The sequence below is a fragment of the Colletotrichum tamarilloi genome, assembly GCF_030869305.1.
Source record: "Colletotrichum tamarilloi strain Tom-12 chromosome Unknown Scaffold_9.1, whole genome shotgun sequence".
In the NCBI taxonomy this organism is placed as follows: domain Eukaryota; kingdom Fungi; phylum Ascomycota; class Sordariomycetes; order Glomerellales; family Glomerellaceae; genus Colletotrichum; species Colletotrichum tamarilloi.
The window spans coordinates 934598-958675 of record NW_026849392.1 but is presented as its reverse complement, the minus strand read 5'-3'; the positions used below and the strand labels follow the sequence as shown (position 1 = coordinate 958675).

At 55.1% G+C, this 24078-nt stretch overlaps 11 protein-coding genes across 11 annotated transcripts; 6 read left to right on the top strand and 5 right to left on the bottom strand.

Moving 5' to 3' along the window:
• Window positions 1-329: 329 nt before the first annotated feature.
• Window positions 330-1423, bottom strand: CTAM01_04057 (uncharacterized protein; the record flags this gene model as incomplete). The annotated part of the gene is made up of 2 exons (XM_060520087.1): window positions 330-1346; window positions 1418-1423. The coding sequence occupies 2 exons, from the start codon at window positions 1421-1423 to the stop codon at window positions 330-332; spliced, it is 1023 nt and encodes a 340-aa protein (XP_060385508.1).
• Window positions 1424-2665: 1242 nt separating this feature from the next.
• Window positions 2666-3040, top strand: CTAM01_04056 (uncharacterized protein; the record flags this gene model as incomplete). Its single annotated transcript, XM_060520086.1, has 1 exon — window positions 2666-3040. One exon carries the CDS (start codon window positions 2666-2668, stop codon window positions 3038-3040), a length of 375 nt encoding a protein of 124 aa, XP_060385507.1.
• A 297-nt stretch (window positions 3041-3337) lies between these two features.
• Window positions 3338-4109, bottom strand: CTAM01_04055 (clathrin adaptor complex small chain; the record flags this gene model as incomplete). Its single annotated transcript, XM_060520085.1, has 5 exons — window positions 3338-3367; window positions 3481-3755; window positions 3818-3935; window positions 4001-4034; window positions 4099-4109. The coding sequence occupies 5 exons, from the start codon at window positions 4107-4109 to the stop codon at window positions 3338-3340; spliced, it is 468 nt and encodes a 155-aa protein (XP_060385506.1).
• A 1651-nt stretch (window positions 4110-5760) lies between these two features.
• Window positions 5761-6832, top strand: CTAM01_04054 (glutamate-cysteine ligase modifier subunit; the record flags this gene model as incomplete). The annotated part of the gene is made up of 2 exons (XM_060520084.1): window positions 5761-5786; window positions 5869-6832. 2 exons carry the CDS (start codon window positions 5761-5763, stop codon window positions 6830-6832), a joined length of 990 nt encoding a protein of 329 aa, XP_060385505.1.
• A 247-nt stretch (window positions 6833-7079) lies between these two features.
• CTAM01_04053 (exosome complex exonuclease RRP4) lies at window positions 7080-8216 on the bottom strand (the record flags this gene model as incomplete). Its single annotated transcript, XM_060520083.1, has 2 exons — window positions 7080-7908; window positions 8002-8216. The coding sequence occupies 2 exons, from the start codon at window positions 8214-8216 to the stop codon at window positions 7080-7082; spliced, it is 1044 nt and encodes a 347-aa protein (XP_060385504.1).
• A 759-nt stretch (window positions 8217-8975) lies between these two features.
• On the bottom strand, window positions 8976-9352 carry CTAM01_04052 (uncharacterized protein; the record flags this gene model as incomplete). The annotated part of the gene is made up of 2 exons (XM_060520082.1): window positions 8976-9157; window positions 9238-9352. 2 exons carry the CDS (start codon window positions 9350-9352, stop codon window positions 8976-8978), a joined length of 297 nt encoding a protein of 98 aa, XP_060385503.1.
• Window positions 9353-9724: 372 nt separating this feature from the next.
• CTAM01_04051 (adaptor complexes medium subunit family protein) lies at window positions 9725-11489 on the top strand (the record flags this gene model as incomplete). Its single annotated transcript, XM_060520081.1, has 3 exons — window positions 9725-9768; window positions 9831-10250; window positions 10310-11489. 3 exons carry the CDS (start codon window positions 9725-9727, stop codon window positions 11487-11489), a joined length of 1644 nt encoding a protein of 547 aa, XP_060385502.1.
• A 999-nt stretch (window positions 11490-12488) lies between these two features.
• Window positions 12489-13869, top strand: CTAM01_04050 (malonyl CoA-acyl carrier protein transacylase; the record flags this gene model as incomplete). Its single annotated transcript, XM_060520080.1, has 2 exons — window positions 12489-12669; window positions 12776-13869. The coding sequence occupies 2 exons, from the start codon at window positions 12489-12491 to the stop codon at window positions 13867-13869; spliced, it is 1275 nt and encodes a 424-aa protein (XP_060385501.1).
• A 588-nt stretch (window positions 13870-14457) lies between these two features.
• Window positions 14458-15268, top strand: CTAM01_04049 (uncharacterized protein; the record flags this gene model as incomplete). Its single annotated transcript, XM_060520079.1, has 2 exons — window positions 14458-14508; window positions 14681-15268. The coding sequence occupies 2 exons, from the start codon at window positions 14458-14460 to the stop codon at window positions 15266-15268; spliced, it is 639 nt and encodes a 212-aa protein (XP_060385500.1).
• A 489-nt stretch (window positions 15269-15757) lies between these two features.
• CTAM01_04048 (AFG1-like ATPase) lies at window positions 15758-17862 on the bottom strand (the record flags this gene model as incomplete). The annotated part of the gene is made up of 2 exons (XM_060520078.1): window positions 15758-16749; window positions 16809-17862. The coding sequence occupies 2 exons, from the start codon at window positions 17860-17862 to the stop codon at window positions 15758-15760; spliced, it is 2046 nt and encodes a 681-aa protein (XP_060385499.1).
• Window positions 17863-19360: 1498 nt separating this feature from the next.
• On the top strand, window positions 19361-23651 carry CTAM01_04047 (uncharacterized protein; the record flags this gene model as incomplete). The annotated part of the gene is made up of 4 exons (XM_060520077.1): window positions 19361-19702; window positions 19763-19832; window positions 19885-23295; window positions 23347-23651. 4 exons carry the CDS (start codon window positions 19361-19363, stop codon window positions 23649-23651), a joined length of 4128 nt encoding a protein of 1375 aa, XP_060385498.1.
• Between the last annotated feature and the right edge of the window lie 427 nt (window positions 23652-24078).

The window sequence follows — 24078 nt, the reverse complement described above, 5'->3', positions numbered from 1 at the left end:
GAGGACAAGGAAAAGCACAGAGAGGAAAATACGAGAAACAAACTGCAAAAGTAGTCAATAAAAATAATGTAAAAGTAGACTCATTGAATCTGGGCCGTTGAAGTGTGCCCATGTTGCGAAACAATCGTGACAACTCCACAGCAGAGGAGTAGTCGTGACTCAGCGGTTGTGCGGAGCCGATAAGTGGTGTTGAATCAGTGACCCATTTCGTCATCATGGCTCTGATAGCATCAGCTGATAAACTCAGAGAAACGAGAGACGCATCCGCTCTCACAGCGATGAAACGGGGTAGCGAGAAGAGGTCATGCGCCAGTGTGGAGTGGCCCTCTTTAGATCTCCATGTGGGCCACGACGTCCTCACTCATCCGCCGTACCGGGCTCTTCCGGTCAGACAGGCTCTCATCATCGTCCTCTTCGTCGTAGTAGAAGCGCTCCTCGGTGTAGTCGTCATCAGAGAACGGAACCAGATCGCCATCGGCACCCCGATTCCAGAGGAAGCCATCGCTTTGTTCTTCGTCATCTTCGTACGGTGCCACAACCTCGGCGTCGCGGTCTCCTAGCCAGTATTTTGCGCGCTTGTTGCCGGCCAGTGCATCAAATTGGGTACTCCGCGTCCGCTTGACGGAACCCGGAAGCGCCGGTTGCAGTCGAGGTGATTGGGACGATACGACCGGGACAACGCGCACGTAGAGGTAGGCGACTCGCTTCAACGCGCGGTTGAAAAAGAAGTAGTGAGCAGCCCAGATTGCAGACTCATCTTCCTCAAAAGGATCGACGTCCGGATTGTAGCTGAAGACTGTGCATTCGTTAAGGCGCATCTCCTTATCAATTTTGGACCAGCATTGTGGGCCCCACACCGGCTTGGTCTCCGAAGACGTGGCCTGCTCGACCGGCCGTGCCTCAACATGCGGTCTGACATTCTGTAGGATTGAGTCGAGATTTCCCATCACTCTCCGCAGATTTCTTTCTTTCTTGAAATCGCCTGGCCTCAAAACGTGCGAGAAATCGTAGTGTTGATGACTCGCGTTCAGTGTCGCAATCAGGTAAGCAAATGTTCGGCGACTCGCGAGCTCTGATAAGGGGCCAAACGCGCTCGATTGTGAGAACATTTGCATGTTGGGAGATGTTGCCAGCATGGCTTCGCGGTCTGGCGGTGAAAGGCTTGCGCCCAATTTGAGGAGCGCGGCATGTTGTGAACTAAGGTCTTTGTCGATGTTCTTGTAAAGCTTCTTATCGGAACCTGTGGATTTGGTCGTATAGAGGTCGCATCCGCCAGTCACGTTGCAATCCGGTGTGTTGAAGTTTAGAGCGCCAGTGACGGCGTCGAAATCTTGCAGTGGGAGATACTGCGAGCTGGGTTAGCAGGTGTCATGGACTGCTGCAAAGGAGCATGCCTGCTGCAGCAAATTATGCGCACCTTCATCTTGGATGATTGAGGTTCGGCCTGGGAGACCGAGATGGGATGGATGTTGGTTGGGATATATTCTGTAGTGGCGCGCAACGGATGTGTAGATTGCGAGCGCTTCAACTATTGTTCTGGCGATGCAGGGAGCTTATCGCTGGGATCGCGCCGTAATCAAGTTGTTGTGATGGAGCCGTTGGATTCCGGAGGTTAACGTGACTAAATGATGTCACAGGAGTTGGAAGTCGCGCCGGACCGGAATAGGGGTGTCTGCGGGTATCGGAATAGCGGTGACTCGGAGTCGAGGGTATGGTCAAGTAAAAGCGAAGTCGACGCGATAAATCGCATGCGATGCGTCGCAGTGAATGATGATGAATCGGTGTGAATACTGTTGTCTGTGTATCGATGGAAGCCGGAGCCTGCCTGCTTTAGATAAGGCAAGGAAGGAGCGACTTGACCGTGTAGATCAATTTGGTTCTGATGGATGAACGGAGACTAGACGCGTTGCGCCTAGTAGGTGATCTGGTCGACAGACATTACTAAAAGACGAACGTTGTAGTGAGGTGTATGTGTTGGAAGTTGAACGATGGTAGGGTGGTCGAAGCAGAGGGGTAAAAAGGGAAGGGAGGGATGGGGTGACGAAGGACGGGAGTTTAAGACGACCTGACGAAGCGGGAGTGAGCGGGACGTGAGCTGGGCACCCGGTGCTGTCGCAGCTCTCGGCAGGTGCGAGGACTCGCCGGTGTGAGAGGTGACGCCTTCCTGGGTGTGTGGTGGTCTGCCACTCATCTCTCTGGCTGCGTGGTCCGTGGTGTGTTGGCCGCTGTCGGTTGCTGCTGCTGCTTGCTGGGTCCTGGCTCACGTCTCCGTTGTTCCCCGTACCCGCTGACAAGGCCCCCGCCCTGGTGCAGCAGGGTGGATGGGTAGCTGCCGTGAGGTAAGGCAGTGTTAGGTGGTGGGCCAGTTCCAAGATAGGAACAGATAGTGGGTGGAGCCGACGGGGAGTCTGTGACAAAGCATATCTTGCGCTGTTCCAGCATGTCCGCTTTCTGGTGCTGGACTGCCGTATCGCATTGTGACCGCCTGCTTCGTTCTTGACACCGGATTCGCGGGTGTGGGGGAGACACCAGCTGGGAAGTCGAGGGTCCAGTCCCTGTCTGTTCCCTGCTTGTTGGGGGGAAGGGCCCCCTTCGCGGCCTTCGGAAACCCACCCAGCAACTCTGTCCAATCCGCCGCGTATAGGGAGGCGGGGCGCAGCCGGTAATGTCCAAGCGAATGAAAGGGCGTCAAGAGGCCACGAGCGGCTACTCCAAGCCCGTCTCGCAATATGACTTCATACTGTCTCTGGGCAATGAAGACTGGCGTTTGGTTGCGTATCGGAATGCTCGTCTATTTGTCAATTGTTACGTGTTTTCCGTGGAATGCAGTGATGCTCCATTGTCGTCGTCGCTCTTGGCCCCGTGCCCAGCTCATGCGTCGTTTCTGGGGGAAAACTCAAGACTGGACAAACGTTGTGGATACAACCAAGCAACAAGCAACGCTATCTCATGTTCTTCTCTTGATGTAGTAGAGGACGGTTTTCCGCCCTCAAAGATCTATGCACACAAAGGGCCACCCGGGGGTCATTCCCGTCCATAACAGCATCGGCGCATCGTTCCCTCATTGTCGCGTATCGGCCATCTGATATCCGGCCTGCAGTGTATCCGAAAGCCATGACGGGTCGTCAAAGGATGCCAACCTCTTTGAGAGACGATGTAATCTCTTCCGTTTCCTGCATACGCGGCGAGAGCGCCCATTAGCCAACATACTCATAAATGGCATGCCCTCCTCGCGGCTCGTGCAACACTTGTATAGATGTCGTAGATTGGCTTCGAGGCTCGATTTATCCCGGGCTTCGTGTCTCAATCTAGCAGATAGGTACACACTGGAGGAGGGTTACATGATCTTTGTAACCTCGTCCTCGACCTGATGGGGAGTAGGAGAATCGTCAGCGCAAGACTTCGCCAATGGCGCAGCTGCAGTTCGTCGTCTTGAAGGCAGAGAATACAAGTAAACAGTAAAGCATCGACTCAACGTACCTCCATGTCCTCGAGCGAATCCTGCTGGGATATACACCGCAGCACATTCTTTTTACTGCTTTCTTGTAGTTCTCCCGCCAACAATAGCTCGTCCAAGATGTAGTAGGCTTTCGTAAAGGAGAAGATGATATCTAGCTCGCAGACGTTGCCATAGTACTTGTCCATCTGCTCGACGTAGCGATGGATGATCTCGAGGGTAATAAGTTCGTTATCTTCTGACGCCGCTCCTGCGATAAAGAATAGCGACGCATATCTGCGGTAAACGATCTTGGAATCTGGCGGGAACAAGTCAGTGACTGTCGACGGGTGAAGTGGCCAAGTTTCGAAGGCGACTAACCCTTATACTCGAGGAAGTTGCACATGCGGGTTCTACGGGCGAGGACCAGCTGAGAAACGTCCTTGACGATCTTGGCCTTTTCCTTGGGCGAGAGGGTGGTGAACCATTTTGCGAGGCGCTGTGGAGGGATCGTGATCAGCAAAGGGATGTTCGAGGGGGTTTGGGGTAGCGATGGGTGCGTACCACTTTGCCCTGGCGCGAGAGGAGGATGAGGTATCTAGATTGAATTAGTCTTCTTGCCTTGATGCACTATCAGATGCGGCCGAGGGGTCATCACATACTGGATAGCCATGATGATGCCTTCACATCACCACCACAAGGTGGACGGAGAAGGAGATGGGGATTGAATTGAAAAGAGCGTTGTGGACCTTGAGTTGACGTCGTATGAAGTGTCCAGTGCTGTAGTGGTCGAGCACATCAAACCGAGCGCTGGATTGCGGTTGGCGACGATATGCGGTCTGTTGGGTGTGACGATACCCCTTGGTCACGTCAGGCTGATGGGCGCAAGGTGTCGAGTTTGGCCGCAGGTGTACCTTGAGCTTGAGGCTGCAGTATCCTCAGGCAGTACCTAGGTACCTAGCAGGCGACACCTGGTGACGGCGGGCTTGGAAAGCTTGAGGTGACGCCCTGTCCTGGGAGCTTCCGGCTTACATAAGATAGACAGATAGCGAAGCGCTGTGAGTGGGATTAGACAGTGGAAGGGCCGCTGCAAAAGCTCCGTCTACTTTGGCTGGAAAAGCTCGATATCTCGTCCGAGTTGGTCAAGGTACCTCTATCTTTCAGCAGACAATGTCCATGTGTGTACGCTACCTGGACTGCCGTGCCAAACGGAACAAAGCCCGGTCTTTCATTGCTGCCGGCTTTGTGCGACTCGAGATTGAAGTCTTTGAATGCCGGTAATGGTGTGGTGATGGGATTGAATAAAAACAGAGACATTGGATGAGCGATTCATGCCGACAACGGCCTCTCATAGGCCGTCGCGATTGCTGCGGTCCTACGGAAGCCTCCGGAAGGTGCAGACAAATCACTCCAAGGCGCTGACGCGATGGGTAAAACCCCCACCAAGTGCCATTGACCTGCCCCCCGGAGTCGCGCTCCTGTCGAATTTGCGGCGGGATGAGGGGTGGATGGCGGGATGTGGTCGGTGCCCGGATGGAAGTTGCGAGGCAGGAAACGCCGTTGCCGCAGGATCGAAGATGAATGATTTCCACGGATGTCTTGACACCTACTTGAACGACTTGATTCAGTCGGCACACACTGAGACGGACTTGCATGGAAATCTCTCTTTCATTTCCCGTCCTCGTCCGGTTGTTGAAATAAAGGCTAGCCCAGTCCTCCGCCCTCTTTCCGCAAGCCTTTCCCCTCCACCGTCTACTACCTATTCCACGAGATACAAAGTCACAACTCCACGGAGACCTAGAGAATAAACACCATCATCGATCCACATCCACCCGCGGGTCCCATCTTAGAAGAGTCTCGCGCGTACTTCTAGATCCCATCCCCGCCTACCACCGTCCCCCTCGCTGCATACACTGCATATCACGACTTTTCCTCCTACCATACCTACAGATACAGACTACTACTCCATCTCATACGCCCTTTATCTCCGATTTTGGGGGCCTCGACACACACAAGCCGACATCCGCCTGCCGTGCGCCAACGATTAATAATTACCCCGTCTCACCTTTGAACCCGAGCGGACCGTACCTTTCCTTATCGGCCCCTCGACCTGATTCCGATTGTTAATCACCCCTCCAAAGTCTAAAAATCAACAGGCACCAAAAAAAAAAGTTACTGAGGAAGATCGGAACGCCCTCCCCTCTACATTGCGCAATCAAGACCCTTGACGTCGCAATCTTTTCTCGACTACCAGTTCATTGCATCTGATCTTGAGCTATAATATCGCGATATTTACCTTATCTACTACCATTGACAATATCGCCATGACGAAACTCATTCTCTCCACTGGGTTTGTCACACCTTTCATTGATTCCCACCATAGAATCGTTCCGTGCGCTCTGATGCTGATTGGCGATCTCCGTTGCATGCAGAAACATTGTCTCGGGCGGCCCCTCCATAATCCGCAAACCGGGAGCCTACAGGTCGAACCTTGAACTCACCAACTCGCTGCGAAGCAACTTTCTCGCTGCCCAGCAGGATTACTCGCCTTACGAAGAATCTTCTCCCATCGATGACGATGACGAACCCGTGAATGGAAACGGTTTGAACGGCCACTCCAATGGCTTCTCCCACAACTCGAACGGCCGCCGGCCTCGCATCGACGTGTGGACCGCTCGCGAGGACGATGCGCTCTTCGTCCCGCGGATAGACTGGTCCTACTCTGGGCTACAAGAAGAGCCCGACAACTACGACGTTACCGTGAAGCTATTCTTCCTCCCTAATGCCGCTCCGCAAGACCGGGCCCAGTACGTGCAGGATGCCTTGAGCCTCGTGCGAAAGGAGCTAGGGGTCACGACGATCGATCTTCTCATCGCGTCCTTCCCGGGCATGTCATTTGAGGGCGACTGCGAATGGGAAGCCGACAAGCGCAATGCCTCTCAGGGCAACATTGACGAGGAGGCTGCGACATGGACCGTTCTTGAGGATCTGTATAAGCGTGGGGAGGTCAAGGCCCTCGGCATCTCCGAGTTCGGCACTGAGAAGCTGGCCAAGTTCATCAAAAAGGTCAGCGTCCGGCCGGCCGTCGACCAGATTAACATCAAGGACTGCTGCAGCGTTCCCCCGACGCTGGTCAAGCTGGCCAAGACGGAGGGCGTCGAATTGCTTGTCCACACCGATTGCACCGACATCCTGCCCAGAGGCACCCTCCGCGAGCTCCTCGGTCACGGCCTGCAGGGCGCTGGCGTCCTCGCCGACCCTGCCGAGGACCAGGAGGGTCTGGAGGGCGACCTCACACCTGAGTGGGTGGTCAAGTACACTGCCTTTGTGAAGGATCGCGGTGTCATTGAGAATAAGGGGTACTTTGCCGGCGCAGAGCTCGTCGAGACCTTTTAAGTAGACGTTGTCTACCATGATTTTGGCTACATGATTTATTTTTTTTGATACCATGGCTGAGCAATACAGCCTATAGATATATACTGCATAGCGTTGCTGATGTCTGGCGATCCAGGGCCTCTTTGACGGATTATACGAAGCCCCTTTCTTGGTATCTATCAGAGAACTATTTTTCCTTCAAGATATTTATCCTGCCCCATCTCGCCCATGGCTTTTTGACTCGTGTGCCACAGCATTTTGTGACTGCCTATTCTCTCAACAGAGCCTCAGCAAGCCTTTTCCCCCGCTCGCCACCGAGGTAAATATCGTCCTCGATGCTCTCCAGGCCCATATCCACGGCCACCTTGTACCCCCTGACGACCATGTCCTCGTCGACGCGCAGCCCGTTCTCCACCAGCGCAAGGATGACGCTCCGTATCCGCGCGACCTCGCGCATCGTCTCGTCGTCAATCTTGTCGTTTTGGCTCGAGTAGACGTTTGCGCTGACGCTCTCCTCCATGCGGTTCAGCCCCACGCTCTCGGCGCCCGCATCGCTCTCGACGTGCTTGCTGATCCAGATGAAGCCGTTGACGCCGAGCGTGACGTGCACCTTTGCCGCGCCGTGCGCCGCGTCCATGACCCACTGCTGCCTCTTCGCCCTCACCACGCCGCCGCCGCCTCCGGTGCCCGTGACGGCGACGAAGACGCCGTTGCGCAGCTTGCCGTATTTGAGGGAACGCGTGTGCAGGGAGGCGGCGCCGTCCTGGTGGAGCTGCTGGACCTCTGCGACGACGAGGTCGCCCTCGGCGAAAAAGGACCGGATCTGGAGCTCGTCGGTGTCGGTACGCTTGCGGAGGATGCCGCCGGGGAGGTTGATTGCCGAGATTTGGAGGATGGCGAGCTGGGAGGAGCCGACGTCGACGCGCCAGCGTTTGGCTTGGACTTCGACGATGCGGCCGACGACGAGGTCGCCTATCTCGGGGGTGTAGCGGGCGCGGAGGGGGCGGACGGAGAGGAGCTTGTTTGTGCGGGTTACGGTGCCTGCGACGGAGGAGACGATGTCTGTTGTGTTTTGGGTGATGTAGGTTCCGTGGCCTCTGTTTTGTAGCGATGTCAGTTAGGGGTTTCTCTTTTCTGTAGTTTCTGTCTTTCCACAGCTTCCTATGGATATATTGTTAGGGCCGACAAACCTCATCCACTGGGGGTCATCGGTGATGATCTCGCCCGGCGTGACGATTTCGTAGTTGTCGCCGCGGGAGCGTTTCGCGGGGCGCATGGAGATGTCACCCTCGATATCGGCGCCGCCATCTGAGTCTGAGTCCGAGTCTGCTGCTCCTGCTCCTGCGGCAGCGTAGGGCTTGTGATGTGACGGCGTGCCACGCGGGGCGAGGATTGTGATGGGCATGGTGAATTTATGGTTTTACGGCGGGAAGGCCGTTGGGGCGCTGAGGAAACAGTCGGATTTTCGATGTCGTATGATTCGGCTTGCTTAAGACTATGATTTGATAGGGTTTGTTGCGTCGATTGCACAGGGGGATTTGTGGTGGTTGCTGTTTAGTGGATGTGGATGTGGTTGAGATTGTTGCTTGCAAAGAATTTTTGGTGAAGCTTTGGAGGGGCAGTTTGGAGCCTTCAATCGGCGGGCGATGCTTGCCTGCACCTTACTTTTTTTCTTTTGACAGCACCACAACGGCTGTAAACTTTACTGGTAATTGGTACATTATATGTCTAATTGAATACAATAGTGTGCCTTTTGTTAGATTCATTAAAATTGTCGCTTTTGATTACATGACAGTATTGTACAGTATTACAACAGTATTTGCAGCATGTATCTGCTAGAGTTATCTCTCACAGCATCCGCCCAAAGATCGTCAGTCCGCCGTCAAGCAATCAGTTTCGTGCCAGCTGTAGGGCCAAAGTGGCTGAGATATCTTGACCATGGCCTTCTATCACGGGTTGCCGCTACGATTCTTTATCGTAGGCGCCTGAGATCCGCTCGTGCGAGGCCGTCAACAGAGTGGCGCCAAGCTTCGCCTGCCGGTAGCATTGGCTCTCTCATGTCCTTGAGGCCATCTCCCGCGGACGCGCCTGGCCTGATTGTTTGAGTTGCGATTTTTGCTCATTATCCCGATTCCTCTCTTCGTCTCTTTCATTCGTCCGTCGTCTATTTGAACAGCCTCCACAGGCCAAGATACGCCAGGCCAATGGAGATACTAGCGACGCCCAGCTTGCGGCTTCCCATGCCGAACCTAGATCCCGACTTGAGAATCTCGGCGCGTTGCCGTTCGACGTGGCCCATGCCGGAGAGGTAGTTGTATGCCGCAAGGCCGAGAAATGCGCCGCCTCCTATTCGGAAGATGCCGCATTAGCATGGCTTCCCTACTGCTGCCGAGCACCACAAGCCTGGGAGAATAGTGGTGGCTTACCAATGACCCTGCACGATGTGCAATCGTCGCCGCGGTCCTCGCGCAGGAGCTGGTCGAGGTTTTCAGGCTTGTCTAGGGTGCCCACGGTGGGCATTTTGTCTCCTCCTCCGATCATGGCGGCGAAGGCGTGTGGGGTGAGCGGCTTGGTTCTGAGCGGTCTTCAAGATTTGGCTACCGAATGCTTTTTGCGACGAAAGACGGGAAGCTCCTGACAATGGCAGTGATAGACCATAGAGGCCTGGGGAGCTTGGTGCAGCGACAAGGGTATATCTCGCTGCTGATTGGCTGTATTAGGCTGTTCCCTTGCACTAACATTTAATTCCATCATCGAGCATGTGCGGCGCCGCCAAGGTACGCGGGGCCGGTCTGAGTGTGGTTCCCGGACGTGGGAGCTCCAGCGGCAGCCAGACACACTGACAAGCAAACAACCTCCCACCCCCCACCACCTCCGACGACCACGGCGCAGCCTCCGATGCCGACCTGAACGATGAACGGCGTTATTGAGGCGCTGCACATCTACGATGAGCACAAGTCAGTCTACAGCATACCCATCATCCAGACCCGCCAGAGCTAACATACTCTACCCTCGACAGCCATGCCATCCTGTCGCATACGTACACCTCCCGCCCGCTGTCGGCGCAGCACCTCCTGCCCCTCTACCTAGAGCACCCGGCCCCGCGCCCGAACCTCGTCTACCTCGCCAACACGAACCCGCCGACACTCGTCTTCAGCCTCAAGCACGCCAACCTGCTGTTCCTGGCCACCTCGTCCTCCGAGATCGAGCCCCTGCTCGTCCTCGAGTTCATCCACCGCATCGTCGACGTCTTTGAGGAGTTCCTAGGCGCGCCCTTGCTAGCGCACAAGATTGAGAGCAATTATGATGTCGTCGCGCAGCTCCTCAACGAGATGTGCGACGCGGGGACGATCAACACGACGGAACCCAACGCGCTGAGGGACTTGGTCGAGGTTGAGGGATGGGTGGGCAAGCTGCTTGGCAGCATCACCTTGCCTGGGTAAGGGAGACACTTCGAACGCATATGAAAGGAAAATCAGTCTGACGGAGTTCACGTAGGAAACCTAGCAACTTTGGCACGGGCTTCGCCAACCCGAGTACGCCGTCCTTGATTGCCCAAAATACGCCGGCATTACCCTGGCGCAGGGCTAACGTGAGGCATACGTCCAACGAGATGTACGCCGACATCGTCGAGACCCTGAATGTGACTCTCGCACCCTCAGGGCGGCCGCTGGCAGCATTCGCCAACGGAACGATAGCCTTCACGTGTAAGGTGTCTGGCATGCCCGACATTGTCATGACATTAACGAGCCCCTCTGGGAAACACAACCTGGCTGGCTTCATGGACCTCCCAGTATTTCACCCCTGTGTCCGTCTGTCAAGGTGGAAGGAACGACCTGGCGAACTCAGCTTTGTACCACCAGACGGCCGATTCATCTTGGCCAGCTACGAGGTCGACTTGCTACCATTCACGAACGGCAAGAGCGGTAGTTTAAGTGCCAACAATCTCAAGCTCCCTGTCAACATTGAGATGAAGACCGGGCTGGGCCTTACGGGCTCCGACTTTGAAGTGCGGTTACACGTCAACAAGGTGCTGGGAGCCGGTGGCCCCTCATCGTCAAGTCAGTACGGAAGAGGTGGCGGCGGTGGTGGAGGAGCAGGTCGAGGCTTCGGCGGCCCCCACCCGGGAACTCCCTCATCGCCTCTGATGGAGGATCTGACCGTCACGGTGCCGTTGCCGGCAGAGGTTAGAAATCTGTCGGAGCTGCGGCCCAGCAAGGGAGACGCGACCTTCAACCCCAGCGAGAGGGTCCTTGAGTGGCACGTCCCCACTAAGGAGATATCCTCTGGCACGTCCTACTTTGGTCTTAGGTGTACCGTAGTGGGCCAGCTGCCGGACGAGGACGAGGACGAGCTCGACCCTAACGGGTTCGGGTTCGGCAAGGCGTACGGCTACGACGAGCAGCCGTACCAGAGCAGTAGCCCCACCCAGGCGAAGAAGACGGCCGACGGCGGAGACGACGAAAAGGACGCGAAGAAGGTGGCGCAGAATAAGATGCTGATGCCGAGCTCGGCATCGGTGAGCTTCTCGGTCAAGGGGTGGCTGCCGAGCGGGCTCAAGGTGGAGAGCATCATGATTGACCCGCGCAAGAGCAAAGGTCTTGGTGAGAACGTGAAGCCGTACAAGGGCGTCAAGTATTTGACGGTCAGCAAGGGCGGTGTAGAGACGCGGTGTTAGACGGAAACGCGAAACATGATAGCAAATATAAACTAATGAGAATTATTTTAGCTATTTTTATTCTTGGATAGTGCTTGAAGCAAAGTATGATTCACATGCTTTGGAGGGCCTCGGTTTCCACTCCGTCTAGTGGCAGACTAGTGATGCCAATTCGTTGCGGTCTAAGATTACCAGGCGGTGCCCATCAAAGCAAGCCAGGAGACGAGTTTAAACCGCCCAAAAAGCCGTTTTCTTTTTTTTTTTATACAGGTACCTCAAAATCGTGGCCTTGTTTGTTGGGACGGCTATAAGCCGAGGCGGTGACTCAATTTTCAGCGTGAGATCAGAGTACAGCATCGGGGTAAGTCGGCGGCAATTGACCCCTGGACCCCCTGGGGGAGATCCAGCAAAAGCAGCCCCGCTCCCGGCGCAGCGGAACTGGAAACGCGCCTGTAAAAGAGCTGCCCAGGCTGTTTGCCAATCGCGGGGTAGGTACCTTTACTCCAGTGTTTTTCTTCCTCCAGCTCCCATTCAATCCTCGGCCTCGGGACATTCGGTTAGTGGCGGCCACTACCTAGGACCAACCGCCATTCCAACTGGCGTCATGGGCTCACTCCATCTCAGTAATTCGTATCTCACCCGCGCACCACGTTCCTGTCTCGACTATCTGCTCTCCGTTTCCCCCAAACCCCAAGACCAAGACCAAGACTACCCACGGCCGCCGCGCGTGGGCTGTGCTTGCGTGTGACACATTATCTTCCAGCTCGGTCGCAAAAACCCGCGGACCTCGCCCCTCGTTGACACCTCTAGTTTTTAATTCTCTTCTATACTTGTTTCTAGAAGCTCTTTCGTGGCGTTGAGTCTTTGTCACTTTCTCTTACGCTACGGTACTCCGTTTAAACACCTACAGAGATACAAACACACACCAAAGTGATTAAATCATTAGTCCATGATTGCGATCATCTAAGCTGCCCCAGCTCACAATTAGCTGGCGCCTTTGTCTTGTTTTCCCAACGGGCCATGACTACAGCTCCCGGAGTTCACCACTCTCTCCGCCGAGGCGCCGCCGCCGTATGGGCCGATGGGCCCGGCTGCCTCGGTCGCAGGCGCGCCGCGACGGGCAGTGTAGCGTTTGAATCAAGTAGGCGGCATGTGTCTACATCACAGGGGAAGAGGCCGCGGACGGCGCTCTTCTTTCCAGGTGCGTGCGTTGCGATGAAGAGTCCCATGTGCTTAGAGGGGGGAAATATGAAGGCAATGAGAGGGAAGCATTTCGAGGAGCTGACAAGTATATGTGACTATCGCAGGCCAAGGAGTACAAAAAGTCGGCATGATAACACCATGGCTCGAAGCCTTCCCCCGAATCGCGAAACCCATCATCGAGGAGATCGACCACTACATGGGCTTCAAGCTCTCCGACGTCATCGCCGACGGGCCCAGCAAGCTGCTGACCAAAACGCCCAACGCGCAGCCGGCCATCATGGCGACCTCGATCCTGATCCTGCGCATCCTCGAGCGCGAGTTCGACTTTGACGTCGCGCGGCGCGTCGACGTGACGCTCGGCCACTCGCTGGGCGAGTTCGCCGCTCTCGTTGCGGGCGGCTACCTCGAGTTCGAGGACAGCCTGTATCTCGTCCGGAAGCGGGCCGAGGTCATGGCGGAGGCGACGCGGCGCGCCGTTGAGGAGTACGGCGGCGAGTACGGCATGGTGGCCATCGTCACGGAGCCCGAGTACCTGGGCCCGCTGATTGCTGCGATACACGACTTTGTAGGCCACTCGAGCGCCGGGTCGAAAGGGGAGAGCTCCGAGGACGTGCCGCCTATCGAGCAGGTGCTCATCGCCAACGTGAACAGCAAGAACCAGATTGTGCTGAGCGGGAATATCGAGCGGATCAAGACGCTGTCGACGCACGTGAGGCAGTTCCTGGGCCACGACCCGCGCGCGGTGCGGTTGAATAGCGATAGCCCCTTTCACAGCCCGCTGATGAAGCCCGCGGTCGGGGTGATGCAGAAGATATTGGCGAGAAAGAGCCGGGTGCGGGGCCGCGAGGCGGAGGACATTATTACCTTCCCCGGCCGGCTGCCGTGCATCAGCAACGTGAGCGCGCGGCCGTTTGAGAGCAGGGAGGACGTCAAGGACCTGCTGGCGCGGCAGTGTCTGGAGACGGTGCGGTGGTGGGACAGCATCAAGTACCTCGACCAGGAGGAGAAGGTGAGGCGGTGGATCGGCATCGGGCCGGGCAAGGTTGGGCGGAATCTCGTTGGCAAGGAGGTCGGGATGAGGGGCAAGGACTCGGTCAAGGGCGGCGGCGTGTGGGCGATTACGGACCCGAGTGAAATTGAGGAGATGTTGAGGGGGTTGGAGGAGACGGAAGGGTTGTCTGATGAGGAGATTGAATGAATGAGGGTTATTTGGCGATGACAGCCCTCTGTCTGCTTCTTGGTGCAAAAATTCGGGGGGAGGTTATTCGAACGGCGCTTTCCTTTGGTATTATCAACTTTTCTCGATGGGCGTGTTAGCTCATGAGAAGGAGGCCGGGCTTCTACGCCTTCGTTATGAACATTGGAGTAATGATTTGGTTTAGTTGAGGTGTAATACTATTTCTCTACGAAGGGGGAAACACCATGATCCATTCTGGGCATCTTTGGAGATTTATCTGTATTGCCTTGACATGTAAATCACTACTTTTGTGAAGTTGACATGCCAGGAAACTAGGAGCTTGTTGCTAATGCCAATGCGGGGCAGCAAGGAGGCGCCCCAAAAAAAGCAATCAAGCTCCCGTCCACACCAGCTATTTCCTAGAACCAGCATCCTGTACCTTACCCCAGCTCTCCGTTCTCCAAACCACATCACCAAACCGCCCACACTCAACTTTTGACCGACCAGCAACACCACGATCGCATTCCACGCCTCGGCGCAGTGCCTTATCGAAAGATAAAACTTGAAACCTCAGGCGACCGAAAGGCAACACAAGTCGGGCCGCGCACAATGGCGACCGCCATCCCTTCCATAGCATGCATAGGCATCATCGGCCGCAACGTACGTCCTCCTCCTCACTCCCCCCTTCCTGGCGCAGACCACCACGAACCTTTGTCCACGCTCGTGGTCCCGTTCACCCTCTTCCAACCCCCCTACGATCAAACGCATGATCTCAGCACCTCAACACCAGATCAAAAAGACACAAGGCTAACGCAACAATTCCAAACTCTAGAACAACCCCCTCCACATCCAAATCTTCCCCTCACACAACCCCTCAACAAACACTTTCGCGCCGATCCGCACCCCTCTACAATTCTCCCTCCTCCTCTCCTCGACCCTAGACATCTTCGAGCTCCGCCACGGCAGCAACAACCCCTCCAGCGGCGGTGCCGCGGCCGCCGCGGCGCCAGGGCCCACGGGGACGGGTCTGTCCGGCGAAGTAGGCCTCCTCCACGCCGTGGACGAGCGGCTGGCCGCGTACGGGTGGGAGACCAACACGGGCGTCAAGATCGTCGTCGTCGTCGACATGCGCGGGCGGAGGGTCGCTGGCGGGACGCCGGGTGCTGGTGCCGGCGGCGCGGAGACTGCCGCTGCTGGCAAGGGGGGCCGCGGCGCGGTTGGCTTGCGGGAGCAGGAGTTGAGGGTCGTGTTTCGGGCTGTGCAGAGCGCGTATGTGCGGTTGTTGCAGAATCCGTTTTACGAGCCTGATGAGCATTCGCCTGTGAGCGGGCGTGGGGGCCGGGTGATTAAGAGTCGCAAGTTTGAGGGGGAGGTGAGGAGGATTGGGGAGGGGTGGACCCCTGGTGTGACGAATCTTTGAAGAGGGGTTTTGGAGTGAGAGTAGCGGCGGTGTGAATCTAAAGTTGAAAAGGGGGGTGAAGAGTGGTTCGTCGCCTTCTTTCTTGGGTTCCTTGGAGTTTGGGGGCGTTTGATCATAGAAGATAGATGCATCGGTTCCGAGGGTGTGATGTCAAGTATGGGTTTTCTTTTCTTCTAATGTGAGTACCGGGTGGTACCGGTAATGTAAGATAACTATCCATCATGAAGACTCAAAGGTCTCGACGTCGTCTGAGCGACGTATGCTAAGTCCAGCACCGCCAAAATGCTATGCTATGCTCCGTGAGATGGTACTCTCAAATGCGATAATTCTCAAAACCAAGAAGATGAGGAGGGGACACGAAGAGAGAAAGGATAGAGCAAGATCATCCAACGGAACCTGCCTCCCTCATGCTCCTCGTACTCCAAATGCCCTCCACTCCTCGTATACAAAAAAGCAACCGAAAATCAAACTCTAGAGACGCACGCTATCCTAGGATGAAGACGAAGACGAAGCTGACTTTTCCCGCCGACGCTCAGCCTCCTCCAGAGCAGTCCACCTCTCAATGACGAGCTTATCTGTACCAAACGGCTCGTCAACAGGCCTCGCCGGTCCCATGACGGCATCGCTCTGCTTCCGCGGCAGCAACGGTTCATCCCGCTTAGGCTTGGACGGCGCCGAGTCCTCCCAGTGCCGCGCGGTGCGCGGGACGGGCGTCCACCACTCCGAGGGGTCACCGCCGCTGCTGCCCCTGGCGTGCCACGCGGCGCTGCAGAGCTCCCATAGCCGGCTTGCGGCGCGACGGTACGCAAAGCGCTCGTCCTCGCCGATGAAGCCGGCCGTGTTGCTAAAGTTGGGGCTCGTGGTGTTGCTGCTGCTGACGTTGCCGGCGCGGCCAAAATCCGAGTCCTGGTCCGGATCGTACTTCGAGGTCGGAGCCTCGGTGTCGTAGTAAGAGATGTTGGGGCGGAAGGGAGCCGCGGAGTCTTGGTAGACTTCGGCAATGGTCTCGGAGTAGATTGCGTCCGATGAGACGACTTCCTCCCCGGATACCGCCGCTGCTGCTGCCGCCTCTGCGGCGGCAGCCATTTCTGCTTGGGCGGCGCGGATGTCGGGGAAGAAGAGGTCGTCGGGGCCGGTCTGGGCGCGGACGAAGAGCTTGCAGCGCGCTTCGTAAAGGGCGTCGAGGAGGGTGATGAAGCGTCTAGCCTCGTTCTTGTGGAGCGTGGTCATGGTGGGGACGTTGTCGATGATGAAGGTGTGGTAGGTTGATGCCATTGTCACGTAGTCGGCAGGGCCAAAGGTTGCGACGAGGGCGTCAAAGTCCCAATAGGCTACGCCGTCTCGTTGACGCGGGACGGGGATTGTGCGGCCATAGACTGTGAGGGTTGCCGGGCTCCAGGATTGGGAGAGGAGATATGATAGCTCTGATGACCATTCCGAGGTCTCGGGAGTCAAAAAGTACTTTGCTGGCTTGGTTGTTTCTTTGAGTGATTCTAGACTCGTCAGCACCGTATACTTCAATCAGTGACTGTTAACTTACCCTCTTGGGTATCTGCAGTTTCCGCCGCGAGTCCCGTTCCCTCGATGGATATGGCATTAACAGCGGCTTTCACTTCGGTCTCCCGGCGTCTCCAGTCCGTGGCTCCATCCATGTGCCAAAAGTCACAGCGAGCCTTTAGCACTTCGAGAAAGGCGGCAAAGTCGTTCTGACTATGACGAGTTCCCCGAGAGCGAGCTCCGCCAAGAAAAAGACTTTTGAGGAACCCGTCAGAAGGAGGGACAGTGTACTCGATGCCAATGGCTTTTTGCAGCTCCTCGGGCACGCGATTAGATGAAGCGATGAGTACACCGCCGAGGTGGAAAAAAGCGATGAACAAGTGGCTGAGGATCTTGCTTGCTGCGCGATCAGGCAGCTGAAACTCATCGAGAAACAGAATGGGAGACTCTTCTACGAGCTTCTTGGCCAGCCACAGCATGGCGTACTCCTTTTCGTTCCCATCTAGCTCGGCGTGGGACTGGCGGAACTTTTCCAGTTGCGAAAAGGTGTATAGCATGAAGGTGTTGAAGTGCCACCGACGTTTCCTCTCAGTCGGCAGGCCCTGTGCTAGGAGATCGATCAACATTGACTTTCCCACACCCACCTCACCGGATAGGAAGAGGCCTCTAGGTGAGTTGATTGTGATGGCGCCCTCCAGACTGGTCATGACGTGGACTAAAGCCATGGGATTCGTCTCCTTTGGATCTGGCATGGCCTTGCGGGCGAGGTGTTTGAAGAGCGGGTTGCCCCAAATGGGGTGACTCGGCATAGCCAGCGTCGCGGCGGCTTCATCTGGGTCGCGGGCTTCTGGTATATCGGCAACTTGTTTTAGGCGCTCGCGATAGTCCACTTCGGGGGCGTAGTCTTTGAGACGACCGTAGAGCTTCTGTAGGTGAATTGCCAGTCTGTGTTGGTCTTGATCTGGTGATAGGACATTGGTTGAGACCAGCGTCCTGTACTTGACGAGGGGATCGGTGATGGCCATGGCTGTTGAGTACCGCCGGATAGAGTAAGCCATCCGTCTTGCCTTTGGCATCCTCAGCGTGTGAGAGATCATGGTTGCCGTTGCTCGTCCAGAGTCATACAATATGAGATTGCAGCCAATGGCCGTCGACCCTGCCTTCCCTCTCTTTAATACACTCGCCTTCAAGCTCTATGTTTTGACGATCCGTAATGCAGCTGAGACAACTTTATGCCCGGCGTTCAATCGCACTGCCAGGCGGGCTTGCTCATGAACCGCACCCAAGGACAGAAAAAGATGGGTGATATCCGTGTACTTCCACTTTGAAGCCAGCTAAGGTGTAGGACTCCGAGGGCTCGGGTCGCCCCAAACTGAACAATTTTGGTCTACTCGATAATGGATCTCAAAACGGCGAATGTCTTGTATGAGACTTGATTCGAGGTCGGAAGAACAAGTAAGGCCCGGACAGAATAATAGATGACAGTCTCGTGAATATGAAAGGCTATTGGCTATGCAAACTCATGAGGTCTCGCGGCCAATCATCGTAGTTGACTGTGTCTCGGGAGATGGCTCCGGGTCAAGAATGCAATGAGTTGCAGAACATGAGTGAATAGAAGCGAATGGTGGGGTCGAGTTAGTTCGTCCAACAACTCTATGTGGACGTTAAGGTAGTTGGAAGTACGTCGCCTTACAGACTAAGGTGTGTACCGAGGATCTGGAAGCAAACAAGTGCAAGTCACAAATATCAACGACTCAGTCAAAGGAAAGGCAGTTGTTAGTGGGTATTTCTGTCTGCCTTTACACAACAGAATCGTTCTATCGATGTGCCCGCCGACCCTTCCCGAGGGCCGAGTGACGTTGTTGACTTCAGTTGGTTTCCCAGGCTCCACTTTCAGGGTCCTAAGGTATTTTGTTCCGTCCAATGCGTCGATTCAGCGGACTCCAAATCGATCGCGGAGTCGGCCAATGGGAAGCCTTTCCCATTTTGAGGTGCTGGAAGCAACGAACCTGCCTTGCTTGCCTGTGCCTGCCCAACAGGACCTGAGAAAAAGCAGGTACGTACTGAGCGTGACACGAGGCAGGTATCTCCACTTTCCTTACCTACGGTCGACAAGTACCTTACCTTACTTGTGGAGGGACCTGACCTCACTACGTCGGTAGGTACACCCGTGCTGTCGTTGCCCCTTCCGCCGCCTCAGCTGGCACGCCGGCACACCTGCACACCTGCCCTGACCTGCTGCTCACCGGGGTCATGGAGCCTGACACCACACTGCTAGTGGTCAGACAGGAGCTGCTGGCGCTGCTGGTCCGTGCTTGGCAGATGCAGCAACCTTGTGTTTTTTTTGCGAGACCCAATCGATTGATGCTTCGTCACTCTCACATATTTGCTAAATCCGCTCTGCCACTTGCGTCCACCGTTTCCGACCTCCGCTTTCCCTAACAAATTCAGAATACCTTAGGCCACAGAATCCATCCATCCTCGAAATGTTTTTCTGATTGACACCGGCCCATCCACGATCACCAGAACCATCACGGCGACCGCGACCACGACTCCCATCAACCACCTCGCGCCCGGTCGCTCGACAGCATCACAATGTTTTCTCCCTCCATGAACGAGGGCGGTCCCGCCACCGCGACGCGAAGCAGAAGAAGGCAGCGACCGGCCAGTAACGAAAGCCTCGCCCAACAACCCAAAGCTAAGCGCCAGCGTCTGCCTCTTACCGAGCAGACCTTCGTGAATCCTGATGTGTCCGCGCCCACGGGCCCCGAGATGTACGAGGTCAAGTCCGATAAAGTTGCGATACTCGACACACGCCAGGATGGTATCGTAAACCAGAACCCCATCACGCCCACCCCGAGAAAAGAACTCAGCGTGCGCGCAAAGAAGCCAAAGGGAGGCGACAGACCGACCAAGGGCGATGGAAGTATTGTTTTGGTACGCAAATACACGGTCGCAACGAACGCCCCCCTGGTTAGCTAACAAGATCCCCAACAGACGACGAACAACGCTTACACTGTGAGCAAATTGCCTGCATTGCCAGATCGTCTACGCGCAGATGCTTCAGGTACGTAACGTTTGCGGAATTGCCGTCCTTCGCATCTAACAGTCAAGTAAAGCCCAGCAACAGGCCGATATCTTCTCGAACCGCTACGCTCTCAGCCTCAGCCATACTCATGCGATCGTTTGGCCGTATACGGATCCATCCCAATCTCCCGAGACATTCACATTCACCCTCCCGTATCCTTCAAAACACACATCGGAACCTCTACCATTGGGTTGTCTCGTCTCCCCATCGGCCTCATCAACAGAGCCCGGCCTAGTTGTTGTTATGCCCATCAGCGGTAAGATCGCGTACTGGGAATCCATCACGAGCGCCGCGACTTTAGACTTCATGAAGAAACAGCGAAATGGCGTGGAAGGATCGATATCAGGCATGTTTTCTGGCGAAAAGGTCATACAAATCACGAACGCCGAGTCCGCCGGATTCGTTCTGGCCTTGAGCAGTGGCCGACTAGCCTACATGAGCGTTCGAGACAGCCACGGCAGACCAACGATCTCAGTCCAATTCCTGCGGACAAACCTGGGTTCCACGGCGGGTGGAATTTTCGGTAGCATTCGTCACGCCTTGACGCAAACTGCAGGGCGCGGGGATATTGCTGCCGTTCGGGCAGAGCGCACTTCTCGAGTTGGCGAACGTAACGTTGTCGCAGCTACGTTGAAGGGCAGACTTCACGCCTGGAATGTACATCGCGGTGGACACCACGACACGATTGTGGAAGCGGACATGCAGGAGGAGATTATTCAAGCGATTCGCGACGTTGATCCCTCAGCTACTGACTTCCAGCCGGAGACGTTCGAGGTTGTCGACTTTGCTTTCGTTCCCAAGGGCTTGGATGCCAAGTATCGGGACATGAGCAGACTCAGCAACGCCATGGCTTCGGAAGACAAGAACCTGCAGCATCTCTTACTTCTCGTCAGCTTCACCAAAAAGAAGGAGTCGCACTACTCTTTGGTTGAGGTCATCCTTTCCCCGGCCTCCGCGCAAGTTGGCATGGTTCGTCCGATTTCCTCATACAAGGCGCGCTTCAATCCTGCGAACCCAGTGCAGTCCACCAGGCCTCGCTTGCATCTCCCCCGACCGGCCCTTGTAGCTTTCGTCGTTTTTGACAAGGCTGTAGTTGTGGCATCCATCGGCAACCCTCCGGAATCACCAGACGCTCAGCTCCAAGAAGATAACCACATTATTCCTCCCACCTACGAAGATGTCATCACTCTTTCGGACAACAATCAGCCAGAGATCTTGGGATCTGGCTTTGAAGAGCCTCAGACCGCTAATACTGGTCATGAGGAGTCAAGAAGCCGCCAGAAGACGAAGAACCCAGCAGTCGTTCTCATGGTCCGCGGTACTGGTATCGTGCGACTCACAACAACAGATATAGACAAATTTGGCAGTGACCAACCTCCCAAAGTCACGCCAAAGAGCAAGCTAGAGCAAGCTGTCTTTTTTGGGAACAAGCAAGATACCCCCTTGATTTTCGACGGAAGGAAAGGGGTGCAATTTTCGGATGAGGAGGTGTCTGAAGCTGCGTTGCAACTCAGCCACGAGATCATGAGTTCAGCGACATCGCACATTTCAAGTCTGCTCGCATCTTTGGAAGACAATCTTAGCACTCGCTGTCAGGCCCTCGATCGGTTGATGTCTCACCTCAAGATAACAAAGGTCAAGCTGGACCGTCGTACCCGCTGGCTTCTACTCTCGCATGCCGAGAAGATGATGGTGGCAACAGTTCTGTGGAAGCGTCACGAGGCTTTTACGAACGAGCGACCTGCGAACGACAAGAAGGACCTGATTGCTGAGATTGTCGAGTTCATTCACCAAGACGAAAAGACGAACCCGAACCGCAGCGCAGGGGAAGTCGATCGCGTCAGGCACTGGTTCGTGCATGACGTTGGCAAGCTCGAGATCTTTATCGCGTGGGCCTATGAAGTGATCAAGTACATGTACAAAGACCACATCATGGACGATGCTAAAATCACTCGACTCATGTACGAGGCCCAGCAAGTGAATCTGGTCGCTCTCATGACGGCGCTCGAGTACCGGCAAAAGAAGCTCTCATTCTACGGACTCGAAGACGAAGAGCTGCAATTCGGCATCTTGCGCGACAATTACGATGGTCTCGCTGAACCCTGGACCGGATGTCACTACATTTGCAACAACTTGAAGCGGCTTCTTGAGCTCAGTCACACGTGGCTTGATCAATACTACCCTCCCAAGGAGAAGACCAAGGACAAGACGAAGCAGCCGGATCCTGCGCTCCTGGAGAAGATCAACTCAGAAATTGCCAATCTGAGCGATCTGTACCTCGTGTCATTGCTCGAGGCATCTCGATGGAATGCTGTACAACAAGACGCAAAGGCGCAGAAGTGGTCAGAGCATCTCTCCAAGCTCTACGATTCGGACCGAAACGACAAGGTTCTCTCCCTTCTCCGTCTCGGCAAGTGGGATGAGAGTATCAACATTGCCGAGAAGCACCGGTGCTGGAGAGCCCTTGCTTTGGCTATGATCGAACAGATCAACAGTCTCAGAAGTGAAGCGACAGTGTCAAGATCACAAGTCGATGCTCGCGAACTCACTAAGCAAGCGGAGCTGAAAGAGAAGCAAATTGGTGTGTACTTTGACAAGTATGGCGAGGCCTTTGCGTTCCCCACGTACGACATTCTGCTCGACAATGCTGGTGTCCAGGCCGTATTGGACTTCAGTCACGACAACCATGGATACAGAACAAATTTCCTACGCACCAAACCTGAACTCGCCAAGATTTCGTGGATCAACGACATCCAGCGTGAGCGTGACATTGGGCATGCGGCGGAGACTCTTTTCGACCTCGGTATTACCCGTGAGCAGCAGGTCTGGAACAAGAAGATTGAACTTAGTCTTGGAAAGCTAGCTTTGCTAGCTGAATCTGAGAAGCCTGCCCCATCCGATCTCTTCGGCTTCAAGCAAGCCAACGTCGAGGTTGAGGGAACATCCGACGAGAAGATTGAGATCATCGACGATCAACTTCATCTCATCAAAATTCAGGATCAGCTCTACGCCCAGATCTTCCCTTCTGTTCAGATGGCTGTAGATGAAAGCGCTGAACTGCAACTTGCCATGGAAAATCACTGTCTTCACATCCCAAAGAAACAAAAGGCATTGATCCAAGTCTTCGAGAGCAGCATGAGAAGGCTCCTTAAGCACGAGGCTCTTGATGCCATGTCTCTCATTGACCTACTCACTCTCGTTCATCTGCCGGGTGAGACGGCCGCCGACATTGATGATCCCTTCTATCTGGCTCTGGAGGCTGCTTCACTGGGACTCAAGGGCGAGGAGTCGAAGATGGCCAAGCGTTTGATCTGGAGACGCTGCTTCATCCGCGATGATTGGACAAAGCTCAACGATACGCAGTTGAAGGACGATTCGTTCGTTGGAGAGAAGTTAACCAGGACTACGCTCTTCAGTGCTTTCATTTCCTGCTACCAAAAACGTGGGTACCACCAAGTCGCTCTCACGAAGCCAGTTGCTAACTACCAAACAGAGAGAATTGACGAGCCTTTCCAACCAACGAGGCCTTCCGACGCGTTGGGAGCATTCGTGGACGACCTCGACGCCCGCTGGGCTAGCTGGGAAAAGTCTTACCGGGATAAGCTCCTGGATGCAATGAAGTGGGAAGACTCGGTACTGCGCAAATACATCGACAAGGCACGTCTGGAGGAATGGACTCGCACAACGGCCGAGTCTGCCGAGACGTTAGTTGCGGATAGTGTGGATGAGGCTACTCGGGCTGCCACGGAGGACATTCCGGACCTGCAGACGAATGGTAAGGCGAACGGTCTGCATTAGGATGTGGAGGCATTTCGGCAACAAGATGGTGTTCTCTACTCGTCTGGATCGAGCCTCTCGTCAAAGAACTCCAAGTTCGGCGCCGGGTGGGGGTCCTTATTCTGAGTCTAGATTCCAGGGAAGTCACGGGGTCATGCAGCATCCCTCATACATGAGGATCATTTCTTTAGTACTGGGGACTTTTGGGAAGTCAGGTTCTGGGTGTAACTTTAACAGCTCTCGACGAGGCTGAGGCATTGGTGTTTTTTGACTTTCCTTTCCATGAGCCTTAACAGATGTGCCACGGCACCAAGGCTCCTCTTTATTCTTCTACACATCAATAACGAATTGGGAAAGGCATGAGAGAGGCGGGACATAAAAAAAGAAAGAGGTTGATGCAGACAGAAGCTGCCAGCAAGCAACACGACGATTCAGATTACAGATAAAA